General features: G+C 41.2%; 2 protein-coding genes across 2 annotated transcripts; both read left to right on the forward strand.

Annotated features, from left to right (window-relative positions):
- Positions 1 to 1,204: 1,204 nt before the first annotated feature.
- LOC137281924 (kyphoscoliosis peptidase-like) lies at positions 1,205 to 7,166 on the forward strand. Its single transcript, XM_067813645.1, has 5 exons — positions 1,205 to 1,229; positions 1,801 to 1,971; positions 2,885 to 3,000; positions 3,778 to 3,894; positions 4,210 to 7,166. The coding sequence occupies exons 2-5, from the start codon at positions 1,801 to 1,803 to the stop codon at positions 5,606 to 5,608; spliced, it is 1,803 nt and encodes a 600-aa protein (XP_067669746.1). The 5' UTR covers positions 1,205 to 1,229; the 3' UTR covers positions 5,609 to 7,166.
- LOC137281919 (uncharacterized) lies at positions 6,549 to 16,695 on the forward strand. Its single transcript, XM_067813640.1, has 5 exons — positions 6,549 to 6,638; positions 11,150 to 11,380; positions 11,796 to 11,911; positions 13,197 to 13,316; positions 14,472 to 16,695. The coding sequence occupies exons 2-5, from the start codon at positions 11,150 to 11,152 to the stop codon at positions 16,693 to 16,695; spliced, it is 2,691 nt and encodes an 896-aa protein (XP_067669741.1). The 5' UTR covers positions 6,549 to 6,638.
- The last annotated feature ends 3,169 nt before the right edge of the window (positions 16,696 to 19,864 follow it).

Genomic DNA, 19,864 nt, shown 5'->3' on the forward strand with positions numbered 1-19,864 from the left:
TCCAACTCAGTTCTATTATCATGTAACTCCCATGCTGCAGCATCTGCGTTGGCTACCTATCACATTTCGATGCAAATGTAAGATTGCAACACTTGTGTTTCGCCATTTTGATGGTTCACTACCGCCCTACCTGTCTAGAGAACTTTCTTCATATAGGGCTGCACGGACTCTTCAGTGAGAAACTGTTTTAAGGTGACAAAATACAACTTAGAGTCAGCAGGACAGCGCTCTTTCAAATACAGTGAACCCTCAGTTTGGAATACTCTTCCAAATGAACGCCGCAATTACTCTTCTCTAAATTCATTTAAGACTGGTTTGAAAATATTCTTATATAAACAAGCTTTCCCTTAATGTGTACTTTTCCATCCAATTGCGCAAAGAGACCTTTTGGAGATTAGCGCTATAAAAACGCTACCTATTATTATTACAAATACAAGACTTAGTACTTATTCAACGCAGCCAACATAACTATCCGGAGGGTAAGGAAAGGCAAGGCGAGTTATCTAGGACATATCAACCATGTTGAAAAAACCCTGTTACAACAAACAACACTACTTCCTGGTCAACGCGCGCTTGTGTACCCGTCACGATTAGCTCGGTCGGTGTGTATGAACCCGTTAGCCGTGCTTGCTAGCAGTCTAGAAACACATGACGGTCAGCCCTGGTTAGTCACGGCAACATTGTGCATACAAGGAGATAGAGGCGGTGCCCTAATGACATTCTAGCTAGATCTCTGACGAAAGGCTTTGAAATTTATAGTTATATTGAACTCATTGTTTCGAAAAAAAAATAGTAGACGGGTTATGAATAGACCCGAAAGAGAGGCAACATTGTTACCTAAAACAGGCAACTACTCCTGGCACGTTTCACTATTTAGTGAGTGAGTTCAATTTTACTCACCAGTACTACTACGCAATCGATCTACGCAACTGGGCAACATATATGGTGAACGATAAGCTTGAGTTTGAATTTCTAGCAAAATAGTAACTGTAAATGTCTCCATACATCACCCCAATTCATGGAGGGTTTATAACAATCTACTATTGTATAGCCACCACTTAGTGGTAACGATATCTCCACTAAATCCCCACTACACCGATAGTGCAACATGTGACAGTTCAGGAAATACGACTGGCTTGAGGACAGATAAGAGCGTCAGTGATGTTGCCTAGTGATCATAAACATAAACAATAGGGCAGCTATTAGTTTGCAGCTGACGATCCCAGAAGGTAGGCATATATTGTCTTGTCATAGCTTTTTAATCCAAAAACTAGGAAATACCATTTTCATGTTTATTGAGAGGTGATTCTATTGGTGTCAGCGTCACGTGACGGATCTGGTCAGTGAACAACACTTTAAAGTTCAACCATAAACAGTCACAGATAGTCCGACCCTCGTAAATTCATACTAGTCCAGTGTGTGCAACCGAGACTGTATGAAGGTACGTACTATATGAGCGTGAGAAAATCACTTTGGATCTAATTGTGTGTGGGAAACTGGCTTTGTCTCATCAGTGACTGTACCACCCGATCCCTAGAGCCGGCGGCCAATGAGCTGCAGAATATATTTTAAACCTATAGTATCTTCACGACAGTACTGTTTAAGGAAGCTATAGCTGCAGGGATCGTGTCAAAAGTAAGCATGTGATTTAACGCTATTTACTTCACCGGTCTTACATAAATACGGACAAACAGTTCATGGCGTTGGTGTCTGGCTACATAGTGTCATACTGATAAAACAAATTCTAGGTTGTGTAAAACTAAATTCTCGTGTTTTCTGTTTTTCATTTATGATGCATAGATGGGAAGCAGTAGCTCAATCGCTTATCCCCGTCACGCCGGAGAAGACATAGTTAGGACGGTCCAGTCTGGACATGACACAGACCCACCAATCAGGCCCCCCACGAAGAGACGTGCCGACGTCGTTCCCCATGCATCTGAGTTCGAATATATTGACCTGCATGCCTTGAGGGTTTGTACTCTTCACAAGTATAAATTCAATATACAACAAAAGTGAGTGTGCCAAATACCGCTTTCCGCGTTATCCTGCTATGCTACCATTGTCTGTAAACCATACAATAGTATTTAGCATCATAAACACGTTTCAAATTCGATGATCAACGTGGCTGAAGACCAGTTTCTTTTTTTTTTTTTTTTTTAAAAAAATAAAAATAATAAACAACATCATTCATTTTGTTCATATCAATTGATGCAGGGCGTGGTGGATTTTTACATCTCATTACCTAGAATGAGTGAGTGAGGAATTGAGTGAGTGAGTGAGTGACTGACTGACTGACTCACTCACTCACTGGCTCACTGACTGACGGACGGTTGGACGGGCGGACGGACTGATTGGCTAACTGATTTGACTAACTGACTGACTGAATGTCAGACTGACTGAATCATTGACTGACTGACTCACTGACTTACGGACTCACTGACTGACTCACTGGACACAGTCAGCAGTATTTCAGGTATATGACGGCGGCCTGTAAACAATTGAGTCTGGACCAGAAAATCCATTGATTAACAGCATGTGCAGCGATCTGCTTAATTGGGAACCGATGACATATGTCAGCCGAGTCAGCGAGCCCGACCACCCGATCACGTTGTCGCCTCTTACGACAAGCATACTCGCATTTTATCAAAATACAATGTGAATGTAACACCTAATGACGTATTCACGCCACTGAAGACCCGTTACAATTTGTCGTTATGCTGTCAAACAGATTTTAAACGCATACATATGTGTAATATGCACTCAAAGTGGGAGTTTTGCAAGCATAAAGGCCCTGATCGAAAATGTATACCCAATAGTTAAACTGGCGAGCGTAGTTCACATATCATGATTACTATCATTATTCTTATTAACTTATTATTATTAGGCTCCCGCAGATGTAACATCCTCCACATCTCGTTTAGCTCACTACCTGGTGAAGCCAGCCCTGAGCGACGTCGGGAGAGTCCGAGCATTTTACATGTGGATCACAAGCAACATTAGGTAATATATATGATGTAAGTTGTAAATGATAAGTACTAACCCACGATTATTATACCGTCATGTGTTGTGTGCCTGTGGCAATCATTAAGGAAACTACATGTAAACGGCGATCTGCTGGTAGACAGGGCACGAACAGGGCATTCAGGTACCGGTCATTCTTTTTGACAAGTACACAATGGTTCAGGTCATTATTGATGTACATTTATTTGGGTGCACTACCTACTCATAGGCTACGCTCAGTAATACACATACCTGCATGCACGCACATACGCACGCGCACACACAAACACACAAACACACAAACACCAAAGAGAGACGGAAAGACACACATACAAACGTTTGATACATTTTGGCATAGCTTACGAACAGCCTAATTCGGTTAAAAATATAAACAAACCCACGTACAATTTGACAAAACTTATAAGGCAATGTTTCATGTGATGGCTGTAAACATTTCCTTGATTTAACGTCAGACACAAACGATTCTGCGGTATAAGGTTAATGTAGCTTGTTGCCTCTACATATATCAAGTCATCTTAGTGAGGTGGAATACAGGTTGAAAATACGTAATGTCCCATCCGATGATGTGCCCAAGAACATGTTATAATATAGTGTTTAGTCTTCCTCTGCCTGTGATTTAACGCTGATATGTTCTCAGTTTGTTGACAGACAAGTCAAGATTGAGCAGGCCCGTGGCAATCATTTTGACATTTTGACATTTTGTTATGGCATCTGCTACATGGGGTAGTATATAACTGTTTTTATAATGTGTTTCAGTTATGATGCTGCAGGCTTCCAAAGTGACAGCATCGGTCCCCAGGATGCTGCAACAGTTCTCAGACGCAGGGCAGGCGTCTGTGAAGGTTTCGCCACACTCTTCAAAGAGCTTTGTGGGTATGTTTTCCGCATCCGTGACGATCTGTGTCATAACTGGTATTTGTAAACCCTAAGTTGTCGTACGAAACATAGACCAGAGGCAGGTGGTTTGATCTAACACTGAAATCATCTTGTCATCAGTCTGTGACATCATGAACGATGGGGCCGTCATAATATATGAATCAGCAACCTGAAAAGCTAACATGCACATGTTGTTTCGTTGAGAAGTGCTCAGGGAAAATCTGTAGTGATGTACCGTTCAAACAGTAGCACGTTCATTCTAGTGATACCATGTGTCTTCAGCTGAACGCCTTTTCATTTCTGTGCTTCCAGAGAGGTGCACATTCCCTGTAAAAAGATTACAGGTTTTGCTAAATGTTTTGGACATCACCCAGGACACAGATATACAGCTGACGAAGAAAGCAATCACATCTGGAACATTGTGTTCGTGAGCGGCGATTGGTGGCCGATTGAAGTCACATGGGGAGCTGGACCAATCGACAAGAACTATCAGTTCGTGCGCCAGCACGAGGAACTACATTTTTTAATGGATCCAAATTTGTTCATTGTGAAACATTATCCGTTCATGAAAAACAGTCTCTCCAACAGTGCTCTGTATCAGTTACTAAGGAAACCAATAAGCCTGGAGGAGTTTTCAAAAGCTGCAGTTCTCCACACTAGAGGCATGGAATGGGGATTTGAGTCAACAACGCACATACACCAAGTTGTGGATTTGGATGTGTCATGTGAAATAACAGCACGATGTACTAGAACTAAACTTGAACGTATGATGTGCTATCTCGATGAAGAAAACACGGGAAAAGATTTCTTCAACCATGTGTTGATCAGAAAGAAGGATAACGGAGATTTCACTATCAAGGTCACACCTCCAAGACCGGGCACATACACGTTAAAAATATTTGGACAAACGGATACAATCGGCGACTCGTACCACCCACTGACATCGTTTCTTCTTCGTTGTAAATCGTCCGATGGGTCAGTAAGGCCCTATCCAAAGCATCAAGGCCTTTGGGGAGTATTGTCGAATGTAAGTGCGTATGGATTTCAGTCAGACATTAACAAGACCGATGTAGTGACATCAAAGAATGGACTTGTCGAGTTGACATTCCAGGCCAGACCTGAAACTGACTTGAGAGTTCGTCTGAAAGGGGCAGACGGCACTGGAAATCTGGACAGGTTTATTATGGCGTACTGGGAATATGGTGAGGTTGTTATAAAATGTCGACTTCCCAATGTCGGATACTATTCCATTCTTCTGTTTGCCAGGACCCTGACGACATTCGCATCCAAGCAGGAACACATTGGCAGTATTTTGATACAGTGTATGGAGGCCCATTCTGACATCAGACCTTATCCCATTATCTCTCACCCATGGGGATTAAAGGCCATGGCGCTAGAGTATGGCTTTAACAAAGATGCTCTTCTTAACAGCATATTCTTTGCAATGAACGGTGAAGTTGAAATCAACTTGGAAACCAACTGGAAGCTTGAAGTGTCACTGGAAGTAGTTCCAGCGGAAAAGGCGGTCAATGACACGCAAACATCTGTTTCCGGGACGGATTCGTCTGTGAATATCCGTGCACAGTTTCCAAGCCAAGGGTATTATGGGATAAAACTATTTGCACAGATTTCACATCATGAGGAACCTGAACATGTATACCTTGGTGCCTTTCTTGTCGAAAGCTTGAAAAGAAATAAGCCTTCTCTGTGAACAACGATTCACACAGTAATTGAAAAAAATCACTTTTTGTAATAAACGAGATAGTGATCTACGGTACGAAAAGAGGCGTAGAAATACTTTGATGGATGGCAATAGATGAATGGGACTCAACTCAAAAAAGCACTAGAATTTGTACTTAACCAAGAAAGTGTAATCCCAAATATATGTTCATCTGACCACTTTCTAAATGGCTCTGTGTTAATAATATCTTCCGGCCGTGGGATCCGTGTCAGAGGGGTGCACAAAGCCCGCAGTCTAGACTACCAGTTGTCTGACTTTCATGTTTGCCTGACTCTGAGGGTGTGGGTTCAAATCCCGGATGGGACTCAACTCAAAAGAAGTACTAGAAGTTGTACTTTACCAAGAAAGTGTAATCTCAAATATGTCATATGTGACGATAGATAAAATTCGGTAGTGGGTGTCTCCCTCACAAACCGGTGTTGCGATACCATACCCTTACTCCTGCAGTCATTAATCATACTCTAGTCACATGTTGGCATTGTCTAGTTTGACAATAGTTTTAGCGGAGGATGTAGGACGTTTCCTCCATACAATGTCTCAACCTTTGATCCAGCCTCATACCGAAGCTTATGTGGCACATGTGTAGTGTCCTAAGTCATGTATCCCATTTTCTAAGTTCAACTTTGGGTATATACTCCCATCCGAAATGACAATGAAATAGAACGTTTGTTGAACAAACACTAGAGGTGTTGAGAATGGAACATGCCGCTGTTTGGTGTGGGGATATTACGCGGTATGTGTGGTATTATTGGTAACTGCCTTTGGTAGAATCACGTCAATTGTTATTCTCATAACCCTCTAAGTCCCTTAAAAGTCTGCTAGTTGGGTGTCCTCTCTATGCCTGGTGAATGAATTACGGGCGACAGGAGGGGAGCTCGAAACTATTACAGGTGCATCACAATCAACATTAGGAAATAACATGGTTCTGCGTGGTTACGTCAGTGGTACAACATTGGAGAGGGTAATTTATGCCATCTACACTGAATGACATATATCACTGGTAAGTTGTAGCTTGTTGTTTAGTATGTTAAAATGTGCAAAGAGTCATGGCTGTTGTAGCGTGTGTAGATGTTTATTGGATGGACGTCTATCTGTGGGCGGCCATGTGCCTAGGTCTATGTGAGCATGACCATGTGTGGATGTCTGTTTGATGGACGTCTGTGTGTGGAAGTTGTTAGGGTGCACGTCTACCTGTGGACGTCTCCTGGGAGGTTGTCTGTTTGACAACGTCTATTGGGTGCACGTCTATATGTAGACGTTTATTGAGGCGTATGTGTGGACGTCCTTTTGGTGGACGTGTTTGTGCGGACTCATCTATACACTGCTTGTAAGTAGCTTATCTCTTGGGTGATTATGTGTAAAAATAGGTTGGTTTAGAAATAACTGTAGAAATGACATTGTGATCCATTGCATCATGCAAAATGCCTCCATACGAAGTCTATAACCTAACAGCAGCAGTTTGCTGTTCATACTCTTTGTCAGTTTTAATCAAACGTGTTTTTTTAAAGAATAAAACCCTATGAAAGTATGTTTTGAGTGTTGACGAACGACAGTGCAGTTCATGATTTATGTAATACCACTAAACTATAATGTCAAATTTAGTATGTAGTCAAGATACTCATAGACTTACATATATATGGTTCCCTTAGTGGCACAGTGGTTTCTTATGTAGACACATTTTATCAAGCCGATGCTTTCAAACGCTAGAATATATGTTTCCTTATTTCCAAACTTGTAAGAAGTACATTCCTAACACGTTTGAGGTGTGTCGTTGCTGACCACAGGATATTGTGGCTATTTCACAGACACAGCCTCATCTGGTTGGCCCGGTACGTTACCTGCTATTCTCCTGTCTGCACATTACATCATTCAAGTTTTCTAAACATTTTATGGTAGGCATCTGGAAAACATTTCTACAATCAGTACACTTTCCACATGCCAGTAACCTCTAATTCAGTGGAGAAAAACATGTACGACCACCTTTTTAACTATTACCCATTGTTCCTCTGCACGTGTGCGTGTGTGCGTGTGTGTGTGTATGTGCGTGCGTGTGTGTGTGTATGCACTGGCGTTTTTTGCAATTTCATGGACATCCCTACCATGTGATATTAATTCAGGAACACGTTCCCTTAGCATAGGAATGCAAAGATGTTAATGATTATGTATTGATTACTTGCCCTTTTTTTCAGGTTTTCCAAATTATTATGTTGAACTCATATTCCTAGGCATTAGAAATTTTAAACTCGTTCCGTATAACTCTCAAAGTTTGTTAACATGTCTATCACTTCGAGCACATATATTCCGCTAGGAACGACACTGTTGTGTTCATATTCATATGCTATTTATGTCCCACAGAAACCGTAATGTGCAAACACCTTCAGTCTAATGTCGGTAAACAAGGCATGTGTTGGTTACAGGCGTACCGTCATTGATACTGGACCCCCACAATACATGCGACTGGCAAGGAGTATGTTTTGTAAGTTACACAGGTCAACACCTGCGTCAATGCATTTGCATACATCCTGTCGTGAGGGTAGGAAACATATCGTGAGGGGCACTCCGTGACACATTTGCTTAAAGCAATATTCCCTGAGATCCAAACCGAAACACGCTCAATGTGAATGTATATTTAGTAGCAGAGTTGCCCATACAGAATTTTACTGCCTAATTTGTATCTATGAAAAACGTTCATTGTGCCAATCACTCAAGATTTTAAGGAAGTCATCCCACATTTCACACTTAGTGTATAAACTTGTACCATCTGGCCTACTTTATCACCTTTCAAAACCTAAAATCAAATAGGGCTTTCAAATCTTCTGTTCCATCATGTACAGAGTTTTAGAATATTTAGACAGAATGTTTCATTTCTTTTAACAAGGTATTGCATCCACACACACACATACACACATACACACACACACACACACACAAAGAAAGTGTATATGAATAGGTGTTTTGAGCAGGTGTATAAGTAATATATATATTGAGAGAGAGACCAACAACGGTGATAGATATGTCGTCATCATGAGTATGACGTCACAGTTAGTGACAATAGCGATATAGACGTAACACGTAGCCACGGGTAACAGTAGGGTTACGTTTGTGACGTCATCATGTGTTTGACATCATTGTTAGGAACAATAGTGGCGAACATGTATCCATTATCGTTTCAGTGCACAAATACATACTGAGTTACATTAGGAAGAATACAAAATGATACTTTTAATTGAGTTTAGGTATAAACAACCTTAGGGACATTTCTTCTTTCTCCACCCGAAATTGTTTATCATTGTTAAACAACTGGTAAGACGGAAAGATGGTAAACTGGCCATTTCCGCATTCATCAATGTGTTTGCTTACATTTATAAATCGTACATCCGGATCTCTAATTTACTGTCTGTGTACAGTGACTCGGTCCTTTAGTTGCAGTCCAGTTTCTCCAATATAATGTTCACCACATCCTGCACATGTTAAAACATCTGTACCATTTTTGTTGGTTTTGATATTAAATAGTTTGTCTTCACAAAATGCAAATTTGCAGCGTTTGGTTATGACTGAACAAGTTCCACATGGAGGTGCATGATATTTTGTTAAACTGACAGTGCTTGTATTTTGTATACTGCCCTACTACACAGCCATCTGAACCATCATTTCCTTTGGCTTTATAAGGATTTCTATTCATGCTCATGTCGAAATAACTTGAAGTGTTCTTGAATGAGTGAATGAGAGATTGGTTTTAAACCTCACTCAGCAATATTCCAGCTATTTAGCTATGGTCTGTAAATAATCTAGTCTGGGCCAGACAATCCAGTGCTCAACAGCATGAGAACCGATCTGCACCGATCTGATCTGCTGAAGATCTTTGTCACACGTTCCGGTCCTCATGTGAAGATCCAGATTAGAATAATCTCCAAGAATCATCGATGTGGTGCCTAAACAGATCGAGTGGTCTGGTTTGCTGACGCGATTGTGCTTAATGCAATATCGCATATGGCATAATTTATGTAATATATTCTTAGTAAAGAACGTCCCAGTGACGATCCGGGGTAGAATTGATCTTCAGGAACAGGTAATTGTCGTAAAAGATGACTAACGGGATCGGGTGGTCAGACTATCTGACTTGGATGACACAAGACATCGGTTCCCAAGTGAAGCTCATGAGGCTGATCACTTGATTGCCTGGTTCAGATTGTCTGGTCAATTATTTACAGAGCAACGTCACGTAGCTGTAGTTCTTCGTAAAGCCGAACTCACTCACCAGTAAAAAGCTTCAAGTATTTGGAAAATTCAAACGCAATGTAACAGAGTTAGGCACAGTGTCTGCAATCAAAGACACCCGCTCGGCCACCGAACCTTCACTACAATAAATGTGAAATGGCAATCGCGCCTCCCCCCTCACTTTTCACCCGGGTATTTGCCACACGGGCTCAGAGCGAACGTAAACACATCGAGGTACCCAGGTAAATATGTTCAAAGTATAACCACTACCTGCACTGATGTGTCACTCAATATAGGTCTGTACTGATTTACGAATGACCTTCACACGTACGAGTTTTTAAAAGTTCGTGAATTAAGTTCAAAGCAGCATTTAATACATAAGCGTTGAGGAAAGTATGACGTCCACACCCGACTTAGGACAATGTATTGATCACCCCAAATCAATCAATAACGTTAGACTGTTATCACAAAAGGCTCCACAATGCAGGTACTTTGTAGATGCATATTAATCGCGGTGTGCTCTGTCAACAAGGCCAAATCAACGAGTGGTCTTCACGCTGTATACAAATCTTCATACCACACGATATTTGTCATCTATTCGAATTTAACCAGCTGTGACATTCGGTTTCTATACCACCTTTCAAGACCAATAATCCGTCTAGATATCCCTTATATTACTGTACTTTTTAGTATGTAGGTATTTACTAAATAATCGTCGACCTGCTAGGAGGTTTGTTTAATCATCGCCCGAGCGTGCTTCAAGACAGAAAGATTGTACTGATATTTTCCTCAAGGTAGGTTATTTTCCAGGTGTTTAGGTTATCTTAAGGTAGTATTGTTGCTGTGATATATGTTCATTACGATCCGTGCAATGACACATATCTGTTGTCACTTCCTCAAAAAATGGCGCAATCTGGTTTAAGGTACGCTCGCTATTCCTTCGACCGCAGCACAGTAATCAATAACTGTTCCGTGTGTGACTTTAAATATTCTTTTCACAGCTATTTTCTAAGCTTGCGGTCACTCGTGAATTTCGAGAAATGAGTGGATTTTATCATGTACTACTGTATAAAGGGGTGAACAAGACAAGTGCATGAACTGAGCATCATACAGGCAGTATCGATAGACACACTGAGCTGAACAAATCATGCAAACCCAACCCATATGTCGAAACCTCCTTTTCAATATATTTCCAACCATTGGTACAATAATTATGAAGAAACAACGAACATCATCATACGTGACTATATGTCAGTTTGCTCAGTTTGCTATGAAAATAATGTATGGTTGCAGATGGGCTGCGGCCCCAGCACCGAGTATGTCAGGAGACCCCACAACGCTGATACAGGTAACTCAAGGGCTCGCCCCGGTGTCTCCCAGGTGGTCAGACCTCAGATTCAGAACACAGCTGTTGCCAAGACAACCCAAAACGGAATCCCAGATTTGCCTCGACCAAAGAAGAGAAAGGACGATTTGATCCCTGATTTGTCTGTATTTCAAAAGAGAGACAAGTGGGCGGAAAAGGTATGGCGTTTTCGAAGGACACTATGTGTGTTCTACTGTTAGAGTCAATATTTTGTCGTGAGTTGGCATTTCAGCCTGATGAGTGAGTCAAGTCAAGAGTGAGGCATATCTTACACGTTAACCATATCTATGAACACCACGAGACGAGCATGGATTAAGGATTGAGGAGATTTGTATCTTTCGCGCCTGAGAGACACATCCCTACACAGTTGATTGTAATGGCAGTATCTTGCCGAGTCAACATTGTCAACTAGCCTACATGTACCGTTCTATCTAAGCGCCACCAAGTGTAGAATACGGACACGTCAGTGCAGAACGTTTGAAAGAGTGAGCTAATATTTAACGTCACATTGGCATTTGCAAAACATTTGAAGATTTGTCTTACATATCTCAGTTAAGGTGTGATTATTTCCAGGTTCCCGATGAGCATGGCAAATCGGTGGAAGATCTGGCGAGGTATCTGTCTCATGAAGCCAAAACGGATCTGGAAATGGTGCGAGCTTTCTACAGATGGATGGCGTTGAACATATGGTAAAGATCACAAGACTCTCATCTTTATCTCTATGACCAGTTGTTAGTGGAGTCATAAATTACATGAATTATGGTGATATCTATCTTTGACGTGAATGGTTCGACATGGCATTACATACACGCTAGTTCGGCGTCCACGCTGAAGAGAATCAGTTTGACTCTTGAACATGGATGTTCCCACGGGTTGCCATCCCATCGTGACAAAATGAACTTTTATATTATGGGTTCAGGCGTTAGTCTGGCCACGCAGACAAAACATAGGAAGGAGATCCTCGTTTGTATAAAAATCATCTTGTCTGTTGCCTATTACCAGCATCATTAGAAGTATTCCGCGTGTAGACAAACAATATTATTTAGCACACTGATGAACAACGATGGTGCAAATACATTGAATGCACTGAATTTGCTTATTAATGTCTATGTGTTGAAGAATACGCATTCTGGATATCGGTAACTCAGTCGGCATCTAGACTTCGAGTTACCGGTAGCTCACTGTCGGTTGCTTATGGAGACAATGGACATGCAACCTTCTGATGGAAAAATAGAGAAATGACAGGCTCTGAATGAATGAAAGAGATAAAGAGTATACATGAGGTACAACCGCTCTGCACCTGTTAAGGATGACTACAGAAACCATGTTTAACATGACCCGTGAAAGTCCAGGTGAGAATACTGGCTTTCAGCAACCATGCTTGTCGCAAGAGGCGACTACCGGGATCGAGTGATCAAGCTCGCTGACTTGGTTGTCACAATAGGCGTATAATATACGTCTTTTGTTGACACATATCATCGGTTCCTAACAGTTCAGATCGATACTCATGCTGTTGATTACTATATTGTCTGGTCCAGATTCGATTATTTACAGACCGTCGCCACATAGCTGGAATATTGCTAAGTGCGACGTAAAATAAACTCACTTATGCTTAAATTAACACTACACATTCATACTTCTCTTACTCTACTTATGTAATGTCCTTTCATAAATTCTTACGGTAGCTTTGTGATCGGATAAACAGTCGTGGTGTTCTCTTGTCATTCTGGTGCGGTTTAACACAAGTGTTCCTGAACACCAGGCGTTTAAGAGAGCTTTCCTGTTATTATGGAAATGGCCACAGTTCCACAAAGTGATCGCAGCGTTGAGACGATCTTACCTGCCGTACATGAATTTATGACAGCCGTATACCCTTGTGATACGGAGCTATGTGTTGTCCCATCTAACCCTTTTATCTCTCTGTTGGTAGAATATGTTTATTCAATCCATGTTGAATGTGTTGTTTTGTTGTAGCTATGATACCGAATCCTTCCTCACCAAGACCCATGTGTACCCGTCCGACCCCAAGTCAGTTCTGAAGTATCGCATCAGTGTATGCGATGGGTATGCTCAACTCTTTGAAGCCTTGTGCAAGTAAGATTACTTCATTAATGTCGGATCCTACAGACGTCAACCAACATCAATCCTTTTGTTCTGACCTAATATTGAAGGAAGTTACATGTAGAATGGTTTTCTCTCAAATGATTTCTACACATTCTTACGAAGACGTTGTGTCCGACATAATTGCCAAAATTAATATGAACCCATGCATGCAGTAATACATAGTAATCAATATTACAAATGGTCTGCTTAAACGCTGTCGAACACATTTCAGCAACGACATTAGGGTACATGCCATTTCACCTGTGATAGACTTGTATGGATAGTCAGTAACAAATGGGCTTTGTGCAAAAATATACCTTGAAAGTATTACACCAGATAATAAAAACATGCGATAAGTGTATTAAAACACAAAAAGTGGAACAAAATAACTTTTCGGGAACATCAGTTGATATTTGTATGTACAAATCTGATCTTCCTAGGAGACCAAGTGTAGGAAAAAAGTCAAAGGAATTTATTTATAACGAGGCCAAGGGCCCATATACAAGATATACCATATATATAGTTGACAAGAGTATACAGGTGTAGTCTAGAGTGTTTCTAAACACATATTTCTTCTAATATATGCATGGTAAATATAATATTGTACACGTTTAATTATGTTCTCCTGAGACGTATATAAGAGGCTTACAAATTTATGGATCGAAAGAAATTTCCAAAAGTGTTCCGGAAGAAAATTTATTCTGATTTCATTCTACAAGTGGCATGTAAGTCACCGTGTGAAATGATACTCGTCCTCTACAGCGGTGTTACAAATGGGACAGAGACGTAAACCCGGTGTACATTTGGTCAAATATCGTCTGAAAACTATAATATTATGAGGATGTTTAATAGCTTTTCATCCATTTTTATGCTGTTTTCCATTAAATTTGTCATTTTAATTTGTCATTTTAAATGTGTCAGCAATGCCTTTTACATTTCTTTTCTTTGTATTGGTTGGAGTTGTTAAGAAGAGACTATACCTCTTTAAACACTTTTTCTGTCATTAAATGACAGGCCGCAGCGTATGGTTCAGTAACTCTGACTGCATACTACTATTTGCTCACTCAGCGACAACGGCTCATGTAATATGCAATACCGGTGTGAGGTAATAATACGGATCTGACTGTGTGTTCTCCACTGTTACAGGGTTGTCTCTGTCCCATGTTTCTACGTTGCTGGCTTCTCCAAGGGGACCAACTACGACCCCAATGTCCCTATCACCGAGGACTCTTTCGTGAACCACGCCTGGAACATCGTCTGTGTTAATGGAACGTGGTGGCCAGTAGACGTGACATGGGGAGCTGGACAAATGGACAAAAGCAACAGGTTCGTATGGAACTACAATGAACTGAACTTCCTCACAGACCCGGATGTGTTCATCCTTGCCCATTTCCCTTATATGGAAGACAGTATGGATTACAGTGCTCCCTTCCAGCTCCTCAAAACTCCTATCACCCTGGATGAGTTTAACCAGGCCGTGAAGCCAGACAGGAATGGCATGGAATGGGGCATAGAGCTCCTCTCCCATAAACAAGCCAAAATTGACGTTGTACGTGATGTCACGATCAAATTCCGTACAACTAAAGCACAGATGGTAAACATATCCTGCACATTTCACCGTAAGAGGAGTGGACATGATTATGAAAATAATGTGATATTATATAAGAAAGATGGCATTTTCTCGGCAAAGGTGAAACCTCCGTCCGAAGGAACATTCAAACTGATGTTGTTTGGGGAGACTGAAGGCATGACAAAACACCAAGGTCTTGTTAGTTACATCATCAACTGTGTGGAAGCTGATGAAAATCCTGAACCATATCCTGATCATTTTGGCATGTGGGGTGGACAGGCCGAAGCTCTCGGTTGCGGATTCACAGAGGACGTTTTGGAGGAAAATATTTTCCTTTCAGAAGATGGAACTCTTGCATTCTCTTTGCCAGTGAAGTGGAAAGTAGACAGCATTATTCGCTTGGAACATTCACAACAATCTGGTAATCTAGATGACTATATTTCAGAAGCCACAAACAGTACAACGATGGCGATCATGGCTAGGTTGCCTTATTCTGGATATTACAAGTTGCAGATATTTGCCTGTGATCCAAATGAAGGAGGCAGTTATATTCCAGTTGTCTTCATCTTCATAGAGTGTTTGAAGGGCATGAAATCATGTTCACCCTTTTCCGATAAGAGCGAGGTCCAGAGGTATTTAGCCTCAGAGAGTTCCAAACCAAGAAAAAAGAAGAAGAAGAAGAGAAAGGAAAAACCTCCAGTACCTACTCCAGAACCAAAGGATGAACAAGAAGCTCAACCAGAAGCTGAACAAGAACCACAGGATGATGAGCTGCATAACGACCGACCACATTCAGTGGAGCCTCCGGAAATTGCAGTATATCAAGATCCCGACAGCGAACTGATAGGACTGCAGAATGAAGGTGGACATAAAGGTGGAAAAGGTAAGAATGGCAAGGTGTCTCCGCAAGCATTCAACCAGGGCCAGAACGGATTGGGGCCTCCAGTGTTGGTTCAAACGCGGAGAGGGTCAACATCTTCTACTGCAAGTGTGAGAAGTTGGCAACGAGTGCCCGATCAACTGTATGATGAACCAGAGGATGTAACGCGATATGATCCATTCTATGGAAGGATGGTGGAACCTATAAAACCAGAACAGTTCCATAAACAGGAAGAAGAGGAGGAAGAAAACGTCAACGATGACGAAGAAGAGAATGAAACTGAAAAGGAACGAGTCGATGAACACTTGAAAATTCAAACAAGAATCAGGCACGTTTCACACCAGGGAGTGCATAGACTACCAGCAGTAAATAAGTCACACGAGACTGATGAGGAAGAACAAGACGAAAACGAAGCTGACGAAGGCGAGGATGATACAACATATGATAGTAACGCAGACCTGGATGCCGATAAAGCAGATGTCAAGGCAAACATCAGAGGGAATGAGGACAATGACAGTGATAATGATGACAATGAAGAGGAAGAGGATATTGAAGTTGATGAAAATGAAGACGATGAAGATGACGAAGACATAAGACCAAAACAGCAAAGGCTGTCAAGGGTGAGTTATTCAGGGTATGGTGAGAATGGATTCTACAGAGGCCCGTCTCCTGTTCTCTCTCACGGCACACCGGACTACCAGTCTGCTTTTCACTCACTTCAGATTCAGAATGGACACCAGAGTGGATATATATCACCTTCCTATGGTCATGTCGACCCAAGCATGTACAGCCAAAACACCCTTCCAATTCCATACCAACAAGCACTGAGCTATGTGTCTCCATCATCATCCATGACAGATCTGCGTAATCCACCTCTGGTGACACGCCCTCGATACAGTACTATATCACGTCCTTACTGATCGGACTCTTTTGTATAACGGCATTGCAGTAGAACATATATGTTCAGGCTCTTGAGGTTTCAGCATGTTCTTCATGTAATGTCTGTCTCTTTGCCTGTGTAACATTTGACTTATATGTTCCTGTTCATAGCAATGAATGGTAAGAGTGAACATGAACCTTCTAACTCCATCCAAACAGTTTGGCGGGTATATTCCCAAGGGAGTTGAGGATGGCAATCTAGTAAACACTGATCCACTGATCAACTGATTCCACAGGACAATATAATGTTGAGGTGTGAGCATTCTTGCATGTGGTGTGGAAACATAGAAAAGTCATGTTTTGACAATTAATGTCAACAAACCACTGCAGCACGCTGTCAGTGTGGATGGCAAGGATTTTCACTTCCTATGTGAAAAGTCAACATCAGATGTGTTAATCATTAAGGACTATCTGTCGCCAGATACCACAATCCGTAAACAGCAATGGAAAATATGGATCATAGCGGGTTATAGAAAATATATGATGACGTTAGTGGTATATAATGCACTACACGTAGCTACAATCACTTACATAATTACAGTAAACTAATGGCATAGCTGTTCCACCAAACAATGGTCATTCGACATCTGTCTTGACAAGAAAACCTTGTGATCTGAACACATGTGATCTCGGGCACTGGAAATCGCGTGAAATCTCGTTCTCTCAGTCCTTTATACTAGACAGGTTGAGAGAAAGGGCAGTTCTACCCGTATGAGTACCTCGATCCATTTCTCATCAGTTTGTGGTCTGTTTCATGCAAGTGGCAGTTGCGTGAACATTGTTCTGCTTCTGTGAAGATGGGGAATCAAATGAGACAGATGAAGGCTAGCCAAGATAGATCATTGCTAGCCAAGATAGATCAATGCTAGCCAAGATAGATCAATGTTAGGCACTGCATGGCCCTGGCTACCTGGTGGCTGTGTGTAACCACCACTTAATATGACAAGTGACATTGATAACGGTCAAATAATACAAGTTTGTCTTAGTCTTCGTCTGTGCATATATGACATGAAGTGACATATCTCCTTTACATACCAACCGAATGGTTTGACATCGCTATATTACGCATATTGTTGTAAATACATTGTACATTGTATCGGGTATAAGCAAAATGCATGTATGTTACAACGAACAAAACGATACTTAAATTCATTATAACATCGATCAATACACTAAAATGTACATCATATGGCCAGGTCATGTGAAACTGTTCCTCATATCTGTCGGTTTTAAGCGTGCTCCTTACAAACATTGCCCGTGAAGGATAAAACAGGTCTTCAGCAACCCACGCTTGCCACAAAAGACGAGTATGCTCGTCTTAAGAGGCGACTAACGGGATCGTGTGATCAGTCTCGCTGACTTGGATGACACATGCCATCGCTTTCCATTTGCGCAGATCGATGGTTATACATTGATCACTCGATTGTCTAGTCAAGCCTCGATTATTTACAGACCACCGCCATATAGCTGGAACATTGCTGAAAAGCTAAAATCACTCACTCTTTACAAGCATAGATAACTTACTTCATGTTTCTATGTCTGCTAATAATTCACGCACTTGCATAGCTGCAAGGTCATGTGGTGCATTGAGACCTTCTCCAGAACAATCATTTGCAAATGTCATATGCCGTAACATTTCTAATTTTAAAATGTCATAGCTTTAGAAAATATGCTTGCATAATAAATGTTGATACGTACTTCCCAATATATCATGTACGTCAACGTGTACTTCTTCACTACCTTTTTGTTGGTGTAATAAACGAATGTCGATACATTCTGTTTGGATTTGGTTGATCGAACACACATTGTGAGGAGATAATACATGCATATTGTAACCCGAGTCATTGAGCTGTGAACGGCAGGTGCAACGGTGTGATCAAGGAAACCAGTGAAGCTTAAACAATAGGCCTACACAGCTGAGTATTGTCCATGCAAGTTGAGTGAGTGAGTTTGACGACATTCTTATCTCGGCTAGGTTACGACATGGTCCCGCATTTCTTCATCCAACCTTCGCCACCCTCTTCCTTCAGTGTGTACCAAGCGAATATGCAGTGAATTGGATTTGACAACAATACTAGTATTATAAAGGTCATCTTAAAGTTGCCAGCCCGGAAACAGTCACTGAAACACTGCGAACTTGATGCCCTAAACACAATTATGGTCTTTCAAATACATTTCAATTTCCAATTATCGATGTTCGTTTACATTTAGCCACCATCAACCTATTTGTATACATAACTTGTACATGATATTTACTTTCTTTTGCCCGGTATTTTGCTTATGGAGTTTGGCCAAACCCCCACACGATACATGGTAATTAATACCAACACGATTTCAACAGCCCGTATATAGATAGAAGGGGATTATAAATCACAGCTGCGTTGTGTACAACCCGATACAATAACGTTTGTACATTCGCATTTGGGTGTTGATCTTTTCAGTGGTGATTTCTGAACTTGTCCTTTGGGAATGCTGTCAGTGTCTGTGCAGATAGTTTTATTGTTGCTGTTACCATGATATCGTCGGATGACTTTCAACGTGAGTGTTGCTGTGGCCTCGGTTTGTTTGTGCAAAAGGGTAAATATGACGCTGTGACGTCATCATAACGTCTTTGGCGTTCATTGTCGAGACCTGGGGTGTTTTGATCGGGAAGTCTGACTGCTATTAATATCAGTCTGTATCGGAAATATCTCTGTCGTTGGTTAAAAAGGCTGCATCGGTAAACACGTATTCACTTCAAAGCTGTGTCAAAAGCATTATCAATGCGTTACTAAGGCTGAAAACGTAAGGCTAAAAACACAGCTACATGTATGATACTTGTATCAAGTATGTCACTAATCGGGAACCACTTCGTTTCTGTTACCATTATAAGCCACCATCATACTTACTTTTGTCCGGTACTTTATCTTGAGACAGTTCAGTGACAATTGTTAAGTATCTCTCGACCTCAAATTCCAATCTGTGACGTAAATATTCACGGGGTGTAGATTTTACCCAAGTTTGAGGTACAACGGAAGTGTTTCCTCTGCAAAGTGAAGCCCCAAGTTCGATTTCCTGATGGGTACTACAATATGTGAGACCCATTCATGTTGAAATTAGTAAGATATGGAAATATTGCTAACAATGGACGTAAAACAATATCTACCATCT

This window comes from Haliotis asinina, chromosome 4 (genome assembly GCF_037392515.1).
Source record: "Haliotis asinina isolate JCU_RB_2024 chromosome 4, JCU_Hal_asi_v2, whole genome shotgun sequence".
NCBI lineage: Eukaryota > Metazoa > Mollusca > Gastropoda > Lepetellida > Haliotidae > Haliotis > Haliotis asinina.

What these genes read in the sequence shown, in the direction of transcription:
- LOC137281924 (XM_067813645.1), top strand. Translation starts at nt 1,801, where the DNA reads ATGGGAAGCAGTAGCTCAATCGCTTATCCCCGTCACGCCGGAGAAGAC. An exon ending in TTGACCTGCATGCCTTGAGG is followed by an intron (nt 1,972 to 2,884) that starts GTTTGTACTCTT and finishes TATTATTATTAG; the next exon opens with GCTCCCGCAGATGTAACATC. An exon ending in CTCTTCAAAGAGCTTTGTGG is followed by an intron (nt 3,895 to 4,209) that starts GTATGTTTTCCG and finishes CTGTGCTTCCAG; the next exon opens with AGAGGTGCACATTCCCTGTA.
- LOC137281919 (XM_067813640.1), top strand. Translation starts at nt 11,150, where the DNA reads ATGGGCTGCGGCCCCAGCACCGAGTATGTCAGGAGACCCCACAACGCT. An exon ending in GAGACAAGTGGGCGGAAAAG is followed by an intron (nt 11,381 to 11,795) that starts GTATGGCGTTTT and finishes GATTATTTCCAG; the next exon opens with GTTCCCGATGAGCATGGCAA. An exon ending in CTCTTTGAAGCCTTGTGCAA is followed by an intron (nt 13,317 to 14,471) that starts GTAAGATTACTT and finishes CCACTGTTACAG; the next exon opens with GGTTGTCTCTGTCCCATGTT.